The sequence below is a fragment of the Carassius carassius genome, chromosome 4 (genome assembly GCF_963082965.1).
Source record: "Carassius carassius chromosome 4, fCarCar2.1, whole genome shotgun sequence".
Taxonomy (NCBI): domain Eukaryota; kingdom Metazoa; phylum Chordata; class Actinopteri; order Cypriniformes; family Cyprinidae; genus Carassius; species Carassius carassius.
In genome coordinates, this window is record NC_081758.1 from 32199342 (window position 1) to 32216477 (window position 17136).

At 38.7% G+C, this 17136-nt stretch overlaps 1 protein-coding gene and 1 long non-coding RNA gene across 2 annotated transcripts in view; both read right to left on the bottom strand.

Annotated features, from left to right (window-relative positions):
* Window positions 1-13091, bottom strand: part of LOC132139803 (uncharacterized) — a 70327-nt gene extending 57236 nt beyond the window's left edge. Inside the window, exon 1 of the long non-coding RNA XR_009433668.1 lies at window positions 12839-13091. This is a non-coding gene — a long non-coding RNA (uncharacterized LOC132139803). The remainder of the gene's footprint in view (window positions 1-12838) is intronic.
* Window positions 13092-13973: 882 nt separating this feature from the next.
* Window positions 13974-16718, bottom strand: LOC132139804 (procathepsin L-like). The gene is made up of 8 exons (XM_059548416.1): window positions 16596-16718; window positions 16057-16195; window positions 15818-15940; window positions 15560-15712; window positions 15237-15461; window positions 14908-15076; window positions 14636-14753; window positions 13974-14521 (listed from the first exon to the last, which is right to left on the bottom strand). The coding sequence occupies exons 2-8, from the start codon at window positions 16180-16182 to the stop codon at window positions 14422-14424; spliced, it is 1014 nt and encodes a 337-aa protein (XP_059404399.1). The 5' UTR covers window positions 16183-16195; window positions 16596-16718; the 3' UTR covers window positions 13974-14421.
* Between the last annotated feature and the right edge of the window lie 418 nt (window positions 16719-17136).

The window sequence follows — 17136 nt, forward strand, 5'->3', positions numbered from 1 at the left end:
AACAAAAATTGGGGCGGCGAGCACCTCTGCCCAGTGATCTCTTAGCCATCCCATTTGTCTAGCGAAACTGTGTGCATGTGTGACGACAGCCTGACAACACAGGCAAACGAGTGTCTTGCAATTATGGCTAACCACTATTAATGCATTCACTGCTACAGCTGGATTCTATTTGCAAAAGCGCTGGGGAGAGTGCGGCACCAATGTCACAAACGTTGTGGCATGAAAACGTGCCTTGGCACCAGAACAGAGGGGTTAAGATTGATCCCGAGTCATGCCCGGGGTGACAGGACCTTTTCCTGCTCTGCTTAGGAAAATGTTTCAGTGACTTGATGCTTCCTTTTCATATGTTATAGAGTGTATTCAACTGAGGGCTTTTTGGTGCTTTTAGTCTATTTTATTAGCATACACTTCTGTTCAAAAAAAATTTCAAATGTTTTGGAAAGAAGTCGATTAGGCTAGCCAAAACTGTATTTACTTAATCAAAAATTGAGTAAAAAGTAATTATTTACTTATTAAATATTTATATATTGTTTTTATTAATCATTTGTCTTGATCAATTGAATGTGTCCTTGCTGAATTTATTTACTTAAAAAAAAAAAAACGTCACTGCTCTCCTGCAGGTTGGCTTCCAGCAGTTGTACACTTTTAAAGGTTTTTTGAAACCTGATAAATAAGTGACCAAAAAATATTGATAATATATTCCCACATTTATGTCCAATAAATAAAGCTCTCTAGAATGAGAATAACGAGAATCATGATTCAAGGCTGTGACATTTCAAAATAACATTAAAGGTGCCATGTGCAAAAATTGAGGTAAAAATATCCAAAAAATTACCTACACGCATCAAAAGAATAAGAAGAAATAAGGGCGATGATGTCATTAAAAAAATGTCAAGTTAAGGTGCTGCAGAGATATCAACCTTAATTAGCATTAGCATTACTAGCCCGGCCCGACAGGTGTTGTAATACCAGTTTTGGCCATGGGAGGCGATATGCGGGCAACATAACCACCAGCCAACCTGCAATACACGAATAACTCGCACGGCTTGTGGGTGTACTTGAACCTGATTCCAATCGTGTGGACAGTACAGCCCACTACTTCATGTCAGTTCAGGGAAGAGAACGGAAGGATGAATGAAGCCCTTGGCAAGAGACCACCACCCGCTACAGGGAAACAACCGTGCTCGGAATCACAAATCAAATCCAATAAGAAAAGGAGCCGAACCAGAGTAAACATCGGCACTGCTTTCAATCGCTGGAGACAACTGATGGACCTGAAAGAAATGAGGTTCGACACCGAACTTGCAACATTTCTTTTGGATTGGTAAGTTAGATGCTGTTAGTATCTTGCTAGAAGTTTGTTTTATATGTTTGTGTATTTTTTTTCGGGAAGTTATAACATAGAAATGTATCGAAGGCTGTTCGATAAACATGCTAATGTTAGCGATGGCTAACCGTAGCTGCGTTTGTTAATTAGCTAGCTATAACTTACCCATTTTTTTATATCATAACTAACCTGCTCTGTCTAGTCTGTTGGTCTCCGTGTCCTCTTTGCTTCGTGGTTTTTCTGTACGTGAGAAAATTGATGTGTTGCATGAAAGCATGTGAAAAGAGTCAATTGCGTGTGTCTCACGGTGAATGCTTGAGAGTTGGCAGCTCTGGTTACGTTGGTTGGCGCTAGCTGATGTTGACCAATGATGTTGACAGAATGCTGTCTGTCAAATTAATTTAATTCAAATAATGTGTATATACAACTCAAATGTAATATGAACAAAACGAATAGTAACATATTCACTGGTAAAGGTGAAGGGGAGTAGCTTGAAGATGTGGAGGCAAAACGTCTTCTTAGGCTTCGGCTATGGCTCTAGGGTTGTTGTGAAGGTAGGGGCGGAGCATAGAGACTATGCCGTTTCTCGTTTGTTACTCTAGAGTAGACCATTTCACTTTATTGAGGCATACTGCCCCCATCTGGTATGGAATGTTGAGTATGACTTGATTTTTTTGCCAGACATGACACATGGCACCTTTAAAATATTCCATTTGATATGTCCCAGTGGGCCAACTTCCTGTTTTAAAAGAAAGCGTCAACACAGGAAAAACAGCCTTCATCAAGCCATTTCATGGGATTCTTTAAATGTATCTAGCCCCTAATATAAGAAAATTGTCATATCTTGAAGGGCCTCTATAATAATTTCTTTTGGATGATGTAGTGGCATCTGCTGGGGAATGTTTTCAGTAATGTAATGTAATTATTTTGATTCAGTGGATATCATGATTGGACATTATGCTCATTCTGTGCTGTCTGTGCACTTCAGTGTCAGTATATATAAATAGTTTATATAATCAGCATATAATTCAAACAACTAGCTATATTAATCCAGAAGAATGTACTTTAATAAAATGACTAGTATATTGTCATTTTTGAACACCACTATGAGGACATGTGGAATATGGAGAGCTTTTTAACTGTTTATTTTACCTGCTGCCCTCAGCCTCAAGCTTGGCATAACATTGTCCTAATGTTTAAATACTGCTGTCATGTGCAGTCCGGCTTTAAGTGGACTCTATGACATCATTTATAAACTTCCAACAGGTAATGTTAGGTGTGAGCATGACACACCGATTTGTTAAACCCAAAGGTCAACCAATCCATTAAACAGTGTTTTAAGCTGCTGTCTAACACGCTGGGCAGATGTAAAGAAATTTGGCGATGTTGAAACTAACGTGTAAAATACCCCCCCCCCCCCCCCCCCCCCATTCAGTATATATAGAACTATTATTAAAGGTTAAATACGAGTCCTCACACTCAAAACAGAAGTGCACAGAAAGGTATAGAAATCTGTCAGATTTTGTTTAATGAAATATACAGAGATAAAAGCACTCGTCAACACTGCCATTTTTATTCATAATGTGACAAGCCTATACATACTCTGAAACTTTTACCCAAGGCCTAGTCACCAGATTTTCCTTCCGCTTCTGTCAGGATATTTTATGGACCGTAAATGTGTGTATGTGTGAGTGTGGTAGCGAGCGTACACCACAGAACAGCCAAGTTAATGTTATGAGAAGCGGCAGGGGTTTCTTAAGTAAGAGCAAAAGTTTTCCAGAGCAATGTGATTATTTTTACTTACTCAACGCCCCCTTCCTCCCTTTTAGCAGTGCTGATGGTAACCACTCGGTCTCCTTGCCCTCCCTGTCTTGGCGGTAAGCTAACCCAGCTGTTCTCAGTGCCATTTTAGGGAGAGGAAAAAACGAAGGCAGGAAAGGGACAGAGAGCGAAAAAGAGGGAGAGAGCGAGAGAGAAAAGCTGGCAGGGAGGGGAACAGACCTGATTATCCAAATACAGTCATTAAAGGGGAAATGTGTTTTTCAAACTGTCAAGATGATTAATGAGGGGGAGCAAATCCTCTCAAATGCCCTTGTTTAGTCTAACTGGCAGACATGATCCTGGCCACTGATTAATGGCAGTGCTGGTGCATGAGGCCACCGCGAGGTGAGATGAGTGGGTGGGTGGGTGGGTGGGTTGGTGGCTGATGGGATAGGTGTTAGGTAGTGGAAGGGCTTGTTTGTAGTGTGGCAAAGAGATTTTACGTCACAGGATGTTACAGAGAGGGAGCGAGACAAGAGAAAGTGAATACTAGTCAACAGAAGTTTAATCTTCACCACTTTTAAGAGGTTTAATTAGTTTAAACAAGGCTGCATGGCTTCACCTCACAAAAATGCTCATTAGATGTTTTCGGCCAAACTTGCGTTGGGTGAACAAATACCATGCATGTGATTTATGGCATACATAACTGTGGTAATAATTATAGAATACAACAGACTTGCAGTGAAGTAACAGTCATTAGTGCAAGAAAAAAAGCAGATCCTGTTAGCGCTAAATGGATCTCGGCATTGTTTTGAAGTATACAAATCAGATGGAACACCCTAACAGTGTGTGTGTTTGCGTCAGAGAGCTGACTTTAGAAGTGACTGATTTTCATCTTGGCTGGAGCTAAAGTGCTGATACCTGATTATTTCACTTTGTTGACCTTAAAGAGTGGCAGTTACAGCATGCACACACACACTCACTGCTACTGGTTAAGAGTTCTGTGGCATAATGACAGAGAACACATTCATTAGCCATTGTCTCACCGACAGTATTGGAAACCAATTGGTCTGCAAGCTATTCATCAGGAACGCAGACAGGCTAACAATTCTTGTATGGACCGCAGAGCTATTGGTCTGTGCTTGGGAAGTCTTCTTTAGACTCACTAGCTTCTGTTCCACTGTTGGGCCAGTGCAAGCCAGTGCTTTCAGTGGGCCAGGTGGAGCTAACAGCCTCAGACCAGTAGCACCAAAATCATGCTGCAATTCCACCATCGGGCCAGAATCTCCAAGAAACTAAACTTTTCTCTAATCGGTGTTAAATTCCCTCAGGTGCGTGATTTCACATAGAGCAGCTGTTACTACACAGAGCCGTTGTTAACTGAGAAGATGCGCAAATAAGCGCTGAAAATGAACGTGGATTTGCGCAGCTTCGTCATTTAACAATGACTGAGTCCCAATTCGCCTACTTATACTACGACCTAAAAGTATGTACTTTTTTTGTGAGGAAAAAGTACATACTTTTGAGTGTGTAGCAAAAGAGTATGCATGTTCTGGGACATACTTCGATGACGTCATGCAACGTGAACGACAACGTGGTTGCCTAGTTACGCACACCACAACTGTTAACGTTTCATTCATTCTTGTATGTCCAATAAAATTTTATTTACTATTCCCATCTTTTTTTCTCATCGTTTTTTTTCACAATACATTTTACAATGTGTTCTTTTACCAAGTTGAGGAGTGAAGAAGCAGGGCGGCGTCGTCGTAGAACCAAACGCAGGTCGTTTGTGAGGCGGCTGGTTCTGACGTTCATGTGCAATGTGTGTAACAAAAGCTACTTATTTTAAAGTTCAAATATTTAAAGTTTATATTATAACTATTGTTTACCGTATTTTATACTTAATTTTATAATTATGTATATAACTCAGAAATACCCAGATGAAAATGAACCATGCTTTTACTATAGTAAAAGTGTAGTAACCATGTTTCTTTGGTTGGACTAATAAAGTTAACATTTGTACAGCCACAGTATTACTACAAATAAGTCAGTGTGGTTAAACTATGGTAAGTGTAGTAAAAGGTGTTTATTTTCATAAGGGTTTATAGTATCTTCATCGGACCCTACAAGATAAACACGGTACTTTTTTAGCACAACATAAACCCAATAATATTATGAGACAATAAAATATAACTTTAATTAGGGTTAAACATTTGAATTCTTACACTTAAAAGCTGAGGGCGCATCTCCGCTGCTGCATCCAGCTGCCATGTTTACATCACCACAAAGCCATCGCAAAGCTCCTCCCTCCCGCACGCAATGGGTTGTGGGCAATATTAGCACTTAGAGTGTGCATTGATCTGCACTTCGAATTCTAACCGGAAATAGTAGACCATCCGGGTATCTTTGGAATACTCTTTTCAACATACTACGATTTGGGACGTACTAATTCTAGTTTCACATACTATTTAGGACGGATAGTATGCGAATTGGGACTCAGCGAATGGCTCTGTGTAGTAACAGCTGCTCTATGTGAAATCACGCACCTGATGGAATTTACCCCTGATTAGAGAACCGGCTTTACTGACGAGATGCGCATAACGATCGGCCGATCGTGATCGCCGCAGCCCTAATTATTTTTATTTACTTAGATTTAAAACCAAAGCATTGATATTTTACCAGTTTTACGATAAGTGATACATTGATCATAATGAAATACTTTTTGTCAGGAATGCAAATAGTCACATAGAAATAAAATGCTATTTACCATTATTTCACAAAAGAAAGAGGACACACTTATTCAGTTGCGACTGTTTCTGTTTATTTGTAGTCACAGACAGTATTTTTAGGTCTACATCACATTAAAAAAATGATTATTTCTATAACTTTTCCATCAAAAACACAACTCGAGCTTTAGCAGTCTCTCAAGTTCCAAAACATTGTTATATTTTTAGTAAGAGAAACAATTATGATATATTATAATGTTTTATGACATATGCTGAGCTAAATATGAAGACAGTCAGATATAAAGAGACAAAACTTATTGATATTTAAAATATGTAACCAAGTGACAGTGGAAACACGGCTACTGGTTACAGTTTTTTAAAACCACATGATGAAGTAGAAAAGTAGCTTGCCACTAACCTACCAGCATTATACCATCTTCTCTTGTCCCACATCAATCCTACCACTGTATCATTACTCAATACTTTTCCTGTCTAAATGACTAACGTCCCATAGCACTGACTCCAATCATGAAGAAGTCCTTTGAGAGGTTAGTCATGCATAACATCAAAACAAGCCTCCCCAACACACTCGATCCGCTACAGTTTGCATACCGACCAAACCGCTATATAGACGATGCAATTTCCTCCACCCTCCACCTGGCTCTTACCCACCAAGAGAATAAAGACTCATATGTTAGAATGCTGTTCATCGACAGACAAACTTAACCTGCTAGGCCTTAACAGTTCACTCTGTAATTGGATCCTAGACTTTCTAGCTGGAAGACCTCAGTCAGTCCGTGTCATCCACAACACCTTGAGCACTACCACACTGAGTACAGGTGCCCCACAAGGCTGTGTGCTCAGCCCGTTGCTCTTCACGCAGCTGACCCACAACTGCACTGCCAAGTTCAGCTCCAACCACATCATCACGTTTGTGGATGACACGACTGTGCTAGGTCTCATCAGCAACAGCAATGAAATGCACTACAGAGAGGAAGTGGCACAGCCACTTGAAAAGAGCCCACTCCACCAGACTGCTCAACAGCTTTTTTCCCCAGGCTGTGAGAGCCCTGAACTCAAAATCACCCCACCCTCCTCTAAAACCCCACACAAACCCCCTACCTCCTGTAACATGGATCATCTCACTTCCTCCACCCCCCAACATTTCCACATCACAGAAAAACTGTCTGAAACATTTTTTTTTGTGCAATTCTCCTCTATGTGCACTAGACACTTTTCACGCACTCTGTCAGTAATATGTGTGTTCACATGGTCATGCACTACAGATCATCTTGCACTGTTCCCCAGCCAGCTGCTTGACTTACGATGTTTCTCTTTGCACATGTACAGTACTATGTGAAGCATTCGTATGGTCCATATATTTTTCTTTTTCAGACTATGTATAAAACATTTATATATAGTACATTCATATTCAAAATCTGTCAGTAGGTTAGTTGTGTATAGGTACAGTGTTTGTGTAGCATTTTTATAGTTTGTATTTTTTAGCTTCTGAATAGGTAAACATTTATATATAGTATATTTATAATCAAATCTTTCAGTAGGTTAATCATGTATAGGTATTGTATTATGTGAAGCATTTGTATAGTCTTTTTTTAGCTTCTATATAGATAAACATTTATATATAGTATATTTATAATCAAATCTGTCAGTAGGTTAGTTGTGTATAAGTTTATACTGTTTTACTTCATTGTTGTATGTCTGTATATATGTAGCACTGTGGTCCTGGCATGACATTTCATTCCACTGTATGTCCACACATTATCAGAATGACAATAAAGCTCAACTTGAACTAGATTTGAACTGAGATTTGCAAGATTTAACAGTATTCCATCGACTGACATTAACGCAAGTAAAATGTATACTCAGAGTGCACCAATTATTTCATTCTAAAAATACAACAGATCTTGAGCAGCAGAAAACTTATCTTCTAACAGCTGTTGTTTTTATTTTTACTTTGTAATTATTTTACTTCCGTTTTTTAGGCTGCATGGTCTCCTTATGACCTCTCTTCTCATATTCATTCCCTGTACATCAATAAAATGGCTAACATCTGTGAACCTCTCTTAAAATGACACAATGTGAAGCTGTACATCTCTCATTTCCCTCATCATAATGTTCTGTTCTCGGTTCCCATAAACCCCTCACTGTGCCTGCCTAGAAACTCACATGCCACACACACACACACACTGTACCTTTGTATATCTTCATAATAAATAGTGCAGTACAGCCATGTGGAAGACACTGAACAGACTGATGCAGAAAAAAAAAAAAAAAAAAAAAAGTATATAGGCCTGTCAGTCTGGCCCCAGTAACACATTCACTCACATACACATACTAGACAACAATCATTAATCTGGCTTTAATACTCAGACAAACATCTTCTATTAGTCAGAACTATAAGCAGCTGATGGCAAAAATAACCTAAGCATGCTAAACTACCAGCTATCAGTCTAAATGATGAGATGAAAAATTAGAAGAGGAAAGGGAGAGTTAAACCGGCTGATATCTAAGATAAACATATCCCTCAATATGTTCATGAAAAGATGAAAAACATGTCAGAAATGGTGAATGATGACAAGAAGCAGCTCAGAGAGAGAAAACAGATGGTCAAAAGGGAGTTAATGGAGGGCACTGGTGGGAAGGTTGGGTGGAGAAGTCAACGTTCCTGAAGAGCTAAGAGAAGGACAGCTGTGTGTGTGTGTGTGTGTGTGTGTGTGTGTGTGTGTGTGTGTGTGTGTGTGTGTGTGTGTGTGTGTGTGGAGGCCCTAGAAGCCAGCTCTGTTTGTGTGTGTCAGAGGGAGTAGTGATTAATGACCCACAGGCCTTGTTTCTCTTGCTTCCTTCCTCAGCAGCGATGTCACACACACCGTCACATGTCAGCCTAATGGACACGGGCAGACAGTGGCAGGAGCTGCCCGTTGCTCCAGACTCACACGCACATTAAGAACATGCATGCGTGTCAAAAATCCCATGTTTTTATTGAAAGAGAAACAAAACAAAAAGAGCACAAATTTTCACTGCACGATTCGTGGCAAGAGAGCATGCAGTGTTCGTTTGGGGACTGATTATGTGCAAGGAGGAAAGAAAGAAAAGAACAGGAGGGAAAGATGTTGTGCATCAGAGAAAAAGGAGAATGTGCAGTTGAGAGAGAGAGAGAAGTCAGTGTTTGCATGTGTGCCGGTTCCCAGCCCTGTCAGTGAGCTGTCAGAGTGTGATTTATGGTTGTGAGACTCACAGCAGTCCTTGCTGCCAGTTCAGTATTGTTACAACTGACATCTAATGAGGCCAGACGTGCTTTCAAGCACAGCACTTAACACAGGCCTCCATCTCCACCAGTCACAGGCCCTCTTTTCTCTTCCTCTCTCACTCTCATTTATTTTCTGCATCTGGGGTGGCAGACCAAGGAAAGGAGCAAAGACACGGTCTTGCTGCGAGAGCTTACAAAACGGAGAACACAGATGAAGCTGCAGTCAGCAGGGTTTTTTTCCGTCTCTCCCCCTCCCCCTTATAGAAGCCTGCACAATGGCAAATTAAAGTAGAGTGAACCTTTATATACTGATGACTTTGCTTTGAAAGGCAATATCTCACCGTTTTTCTACGCCATAAATTTTTTCAACTCCGCTCCGATGCTAGTAATTGTTTAGAGGATAGTCTGCGCTCTGGTCTAATCATATTGGTGGCTGTGTCATTTTGAAAGGGAGGAGGAGTAATGCTGGATGAGAGCTCCTTGGCTTTGACTTTTTCCAGATCTTAGGTTTCTGCTCAGCTCTTCTTCACGCTGCTAGCTTAGTCAGGACCCCTCGCAGTAATCATAAACAGAGCCGCTGGCAGCAGCACCGGCGTACTGCGCTCCCTCCCTACGCCCCCTGCTCCGGTTCCTTGTCAGACGTGATTAATGGCACACGGGCCCGGTGCGCTTTGCGTTGCCAGTTCCAGCGATGTTCCCTTGATACTTAATGAAGTCTGACAAACTTCTTTTCCCTCATTGTGTTCCAGTTATTTTCCCCCGCTCCATTTAACAGAAGCCCTATGTAGCTAAATTTGCCACTGCCGCACAAAAGCACAGGTCAGAGTTTTCATATTTATTGCGCAGTCGAGGAGCACAGCCTATAACACTGTTGGCAACGTCGGCTGTTTCTCAGGCAGCTCATGTTGCTGTTCATACTTCAGATTTGAGTATTTTTGATTGCAGTCATTAGATGTTCCACAACTTCAGTTCCAAGTACTAAAGGTCGCGGTGGCCTTAAAGGACAAGGTCTGCGGTATCTCAAACACATGCACTGTTTTTTCTTACTGCCATCCAGTGGAATATCTAATACAGATTTTTTTTTTCTTTTTTTTTTTTTTTTACATAAATCAGTGGCATTTTTTCAGAAGAGGCAGAGGAGGCAGCATCTCATTCAAAAATCTGGAGGAGAAGATAATCCTAATAATGAAACAGTGCCAAAAGCATATGAATATTACAAAATATAAGATTAAATCATGTGTGAGGTGAAATTTTTTTCCTAAAGTAATGCAGTCCAACAGCAACGAAAGCAAAAAAAAATTACAATCTGATTTGGCTGATAATTAAATAATGAAATGAAGAGCGCACATCATGCTCGCAAATCAGCCTGAATTTGTCAAATTGGAGGAAATGGAAGGACAAATTAAAAAGAAAACAAGTTATGACATCACCACTTTCAGTCACGTCTAAATCAAAACTGCTTAAAATGATGAACTGTAAGCGAAATGTCTTTAGCAAGCATAAAACTTTCTTTACACACCAAATAGCAGTTAGTAGAAGCAAAAAAAGCAAAAAGCATTAAAATTAAAGTATACTTAACAGTACTCATTGATAGTGTATTGTGTGTGTGTGTGTGTGTGTGTGTGTGTGTGTGTGTGTGTGTGTGTGTGTGTGTATATATGAGTTACACTAATCTGTCTAAATATAAAAAAAATGGAGCATGGATTTACAGTCAGCAATTCAATTTAAATCTGTAAATCAAACTTAAAAGAAAAAAAGAACCTTCCATATCCACGTCTCATGTGTATTTAGCCTACTGCATAGTAGACTACACAGTGAAATGAAATTTAAATTAATTCAAAGGTAATCTAAACAACACGATTAACAAAATTACTATGGAAAGTAAATGCAAATCATGTTGTTCATGGTTAGTGTTCTTCATTAAAAAAAAAAACTCAGCAGCATGGATAGTAGAGAAAGTACACTTGGGAGAACAGAGTTGTGATATATTACAAAACTGTGTCAGTTTAACAGAACACTACAAGTATGTTACAATAGCATCAAGGATATTTAAAAGAAAAAGAGAGCAAATAGTTCTGTGCTGTTTTGTTGCCTTCTCTAATCCATTTAGTCTCTGCAGTGAAGACTGTTCTCTAGACCAGCAGGGGGCTCTGTTGTTGCAACTTAAAAGCAAATATATGTTTTTATATATTTTATATATTTTTGTGTGTGAGAACAAACCATCACAAAAAGGGTGGGACACAATAAACCCTTAAAGTATTATCTGTATTTCAGTTTTTGCGTTGAAAGTTTAATTTATTTGGCCACACCCCACATAAATTACTGCATTACTATTCAAAGAAAAAAATAGCGCCACTGACCAGGTAAGGGTTCTACTGCCCTGGTCCATAAATGCAATCTGTATCCATCTTCACCTCTTTTGCGAGAATACTTAATATAATAATAAAAAAGTGGTAACAAAACAAGGTTTACCGGTGACCTTGTTTATTCCACATTGCTATAACTCAATAAATCACATTGTCAATTTACCACCCTTCTCTGAACTACAAGCATGTCACAGGAATACTATGATAAGACCTGTTCGAAATGGTGGACTTTCTCATAGACTGATATTAACCAGTAGAAAACAAAGAAACTAACAAACAGTTGTCCCCTGTGCTGTCATTAGTTCTTGAATGTTGAGGAAAGTCTCCACCAGCAGAGGGCGCTCTTGCAACATAAATGTTTATTATAGGCCAACGGCTTACTTCTTTCTTGTGCTACATAATTGTGATTTATTTACATTTATTCATTTAGCTGACGCTTTATATCCAAAGCGACTTACAATTGTTTTTAAAGAAAAGTGTTTTCTTTAACTTTTCTTTAAATACAATTGTATTTAAAGAAAAGTGTTCCAAGCTAGTTAACAGGAATTAAAAAAATTAAATAAATTAAAATAAAAATTAAAATAAAAAAAAATTCGAATTAAGAGCAACTATTGCTACAATACTGCATGCAATGCCTTCTAATTGGGAAAAAGGACAAAGTAAAGCAACAAAGACATTATTTAAAGCCAGTCAACCACTCTCACTTCAACTCCACCATCTGCACTTTTTAATAAAGCAAAATTTCCAATAAACAATGTAACGCCATATCATTCCTGGACTCATTGCTGACATGCACCATGATCAAATTATGTTCAAGACATATAATCAAAGCAAATGCAGTAAGAAATGATTTATGTGAATAACATTTGATAACCATGAAGCTGGCTGATGTTATAACTAGAAGCTTCTTACAACAGCAGTGGAATGGCAAAGCCAAGCACATGACTCAGAATGACTCTCTAACAAGCACACACAGCATGTACTGACCTCTCATATTTACAGCTCAAACTTCAAAGCCAAGCTAAGTAGCGTTGTGTCGATGTCTAGGCACATTACCAACACATACTGTTGGATCTTGATTTTAAAACATAACTACTCAGCATGATGTTCACACACATATGACAGAATTTATACAACTAATGTATTTTCACTTTTTTTTGTCGATGAAGTTAAATACAGGTGTAAACAGGATCTAAAACCATATGAGCTAGCTCTAGACTGACCAATTGTGATCGGATTACTAAAAACGTATCTCAAGTTTAAACAGGGCGAATCTGTTAGGTACAAACACAACACGTGTTTATGACTAGTAAGATCATAGTGTACCGACAAAACGGAGAAGTATGTGCGTACATACTAGGCCTATATTGTGTTCTGCATTGTACAGTACCCTGCTTTGTTTCATTAGATCTTGATAGAACATAAACTTTTGTTCCCAGCTTTCAACACAGCTTGGAGTTGTATGTCGTAAGTGTCTGAAAAGGGGGTAAAATATATATATGGTATAAATTCTTAGACAACTACAGTTACTTTTAAAGCATCAGTTGACAAACGCTGAATGACTTAACTCTTGACAGACTTTTCCAGGAAATCGTCATTTGGCGTTGTTTACCATATCGAGCTCCCGCCACGAGCGCCAAACTGCTTGTGATCAGCTGAACTTGCGCGCGCGCATGTCTAGAAGTTTTTCTTGAATAACCTTATACAGTCTATGTGAATAACAGCTCATGCGGGAACTGTGGGGAACTGAAAAAGCAACAACAAGATGTGACACAACTCTGAAAGACGTCCGTCTTGCGTTTTTTACACAAGAATTAATATATTATTAAAATGATTTTTTTATTTAAGGAATTTAAGGAGTAAATTAAAATAAACAATTAAATTATTCTTCACATATGAATAAATAAAAATGTAAGAATAGATTTAGAAGATTCATATTTATATAATATTTATATATGCACATAAATTTCTGCTATCTCAATTTTAAAAAGACCTATGGCCATCTTAAAAACATATAGGCTACATGATAGAAGCAAATAAGTTAGATGTATTGCCCGAAGGTCAGTAATAGTGCTTTTCATGTGGCCATTCTTAAACCATGTTTGAATGTGTTAACAAAAAGTCCTAGTTCAAGACAAAGGTAGTAGAGACCATATAATATTTAACTTTCTCCTTTAGTTCAGGACAACTTAAATGTGTCTTTGCTTGGAAAGCATGTTTTAATCTACAAAAGCAAACCAGTAATACAATTTGCGCCAGCATCATTTTTTATTAATAGTTTGTATGTCCATTGATTACACTATTTTGTTTACCAATTTGGAACAGTATTCAGAAACTTAAATTTGTTAGTGTTGCCATAGTCAAATATGATTTGACAGACTGTTTCCTAACACTCTTAAATAATGATTGGATTACACAGCACGTTTCAGCAGGGTGAGAACTATTGCTTGGGCCTTTGGTTAAACCACATTTTGTTTTTGCTTGCATGAGATCCCATGTGCACATAAACATACAGACTCTCATAGTTTTCTATACCAGTAGATTTAATATTTATCCATTTACAGGTCAAGTAAATAGCACACAGAACTGTACACATACTTGTAACACTCGATATGAGCCATGTTCACACTTGTAACATTACTCAAATTAAGCTTTAAATACAGTGAAGTGACTTGCATCTCAAAAGAAAATGGTTCACTACATCAAAAGAAAATGTTAACTTCTGATAGATTAGTTAAGATAGCTTAACTTCGATAAAAGAAACTTTCTACAAAACAGTGGCAGTGTTCCAAACTAAAGTAACTTTTTTTTTATAAAAAAATGGAGCAAGTGTTCATAAAGAAAGCAATGTATTAAGGTTCTTATTGCACTACAATATTTAATAAAAACCAAAACAGTAGAATTAAAAACAGCATGGCAAAATGAGAGAAACACGAATTAGGCCAACTCCTAGCATTACACAGTCCAGTGGCCTTACACTAAGGGATAGCTCGCAGATGTCGCAATGCCACAATGGTTCTGTCGGTCCTTAGCCATGTATATGTAGCCTTTGTCACCCCATTTTTCGGTCCAGCTAAAGATACAGAACAAGTTTAAAACCTTACAAATTAGGTTGTGCCTTCAGTGTTATTGAAAAAAAATTCAAAATAGAGGGCATCATTAAAGAGGCACCAGAAGTCAGTCATACCTGTTCTTCACAATCCAGTATCTTTTCCCAGCAACATCAGCACCCTCATAACCATAACCAACCACCAGAACTCCATGGTCAAGTTCTTCACTGCTGCACTCCTTCTCATAATAGATGCCTACAGCACAACATTAGAAAGAGAGTTGGAGACTTTCAGTCTGCTTCAGGTTTAAAAGGCAAGCCATGTAGTTTTGTAATAGTGCAGTTTTAGAATAAAGTTCAAAAACGATAAAATTAGACCGTTTACACATCTCAGGGATAAAACCACTTACCAGACTGATAGAACTGGAAGGATTCATGACAAGCATCAATGGCAACAGCTATTGGACCCACAGCAGCAACAGCCTTCATTAGAGCATGTTCTTTACCACTGGGAATGTCCACAAAACCAGTGTCATTAGCAGCATTATAACGGGGGTCATAATGGCATGGCTGATCATCCTGCATTTAAAAAAATTAATACAATTTTAAGTACATTCCATGTTAGGTTATGGAATACTCAATCATACAGGGTTGAAATGGGAGCAAACCCATAAGGTTGGCAGCCATATGAGATTCATTAGCATCTGCAAGTCAGAAAGAGCATACAACTGATCCTTACCTTTGCAAGGTAGGGATACGACTCCTCTGAATCCAGCCCATTGTTGTCCTGAACATACTGGAAGGCCTGGTCCATGATACCTCCATCACAGCCATTATTGCCCTCCGACCTGGAACAGTCCATCAGGTTTTGCTCACTCAGAGAAACCAGCTTTCCAGTTTTGCGGAACACCTGACCCTCCAAGGCACCGGTTGAGCTAAAAGCCCAGCAAGATCCACAACGTTTCTAGGATCACACTTTTGAGTAAAGCAATGCACGCAGATTTAAAACATCAGATATAGTTTAAACATGAGCTCCAGGAACTAGTTTGATAGACTGATTACTTGGTCTTTGATAGGAGTAACATAGCCCTTCTCTCTCCAGTCAACCTGTTGTGGGGCTTCAAAAAAGCTGGGTTCCATGAACAATGAGCCTTTTGATTTCCGGCTGGGGTCATGATTGTAACCATTCATCACCTGTCTGAACTCCTCATTTGTCTAAAAGGGGGGCAAGAAAGTGCAAACAAAAAGGTTTAATAAAACAGTCCTATTAAAAAAAAAAAAAAACGGGGGAGATCATAGAAGTCATATTGAACCGCTCACCATATCACCAAATTGGTTCATGCCCAGTCGGAAGGTGTGTTTGCCCACAGAATGCTCAAGATTGTGCAACTCAATTTTCTTCAAGTTCTTCTCCCACACCATTCTCCTCCAGCCCTCTTCTTTCTGAGGAAGCAAACAGACACTGTAGCCATCAAAATGATCTGTATGAAGACTATGAAGATGTAGCTCTTCAATTGTGTTGAAACTAATGTTTGGCTATAGACTCAAGCACTACTCACCTCATGATAGTTTTTTCCATGCCAGCTCTTCCAGAGGTGCCAGTGATCGTCTAACTGCTGGTTTAAGCTTGGAGCAGCAAACACTGCACTCAAGCATAGCGTGAAGAGCGAGGCAAACAGCATCATCCTGCCTGGAAGACTGTGACAAAGAAGAACAAGATATACATTTAATGGAATGCAACAGGAGTTACACAGATTACAGCAGTAAACGTTTTAACCAATTACAAAGAGAAAAAGCTCAGTGTGCAAATTATGATAAAAAAGACCCTGCACATGTATAAAGCCACATAATACAGCATATAATAAAACGTTCAACAACTGGAGGTTAATAAAATAGAAGTTAATATTCAGGCAGCTGCTCCATCTCAAGTTTAAACAATTCTGCAAATCTAATTTATCCACTACAGAAGAAGCTAAAACCCAAGTAAATACAATTCCTAGCACCGTATCCTCCAGAAAAAATGAACGAATTAATATAAATATATATATATATATATATATATATATATATATATTCTAACTAAAGAAATAAACTCAACTTAGCGAACGAAATGATTGACTGTCATTGTTTACAACCGAGCGGGTTTTAAAGCGTGCCCGCACACGGAGGCGGCCTCTCATTGGCTGAGGGTGATGACGAGCCAAGTGTTCACAGCCAATCAAGTCAAGCAAGAATCTCATCCACTCATGTGAACCAGCATCATAGGATAGAGAACTCATCAGTTGGAGCACGTTGGTACTTGCTATTTTGGAACAAGATTAAAAGTTACATCTGGATTTTGCCTATATTCATGTGTTTTTAAAATAATAATTTATAAAATACAAGGGACACTAAACTTAAATTAAAAATGCATTTGATTGCCTGTCGTGGAAATAATATGAGATTGAATGGGAATTGTAATCTGTTCGATAAAATAAATGTTTGAATTGCTGGTTATTACAAGGATTCATTGTGTTCTTGAGAATCTCATAGTGCGTTCGGTGCTTTTCTTTGTTCTGTGTTAATCTCCATGTGAATTTGTGCTTGATGTGAGAAGCGTGTGCCTGAAAACGCAACATGATCAGACAGAAAATAATACA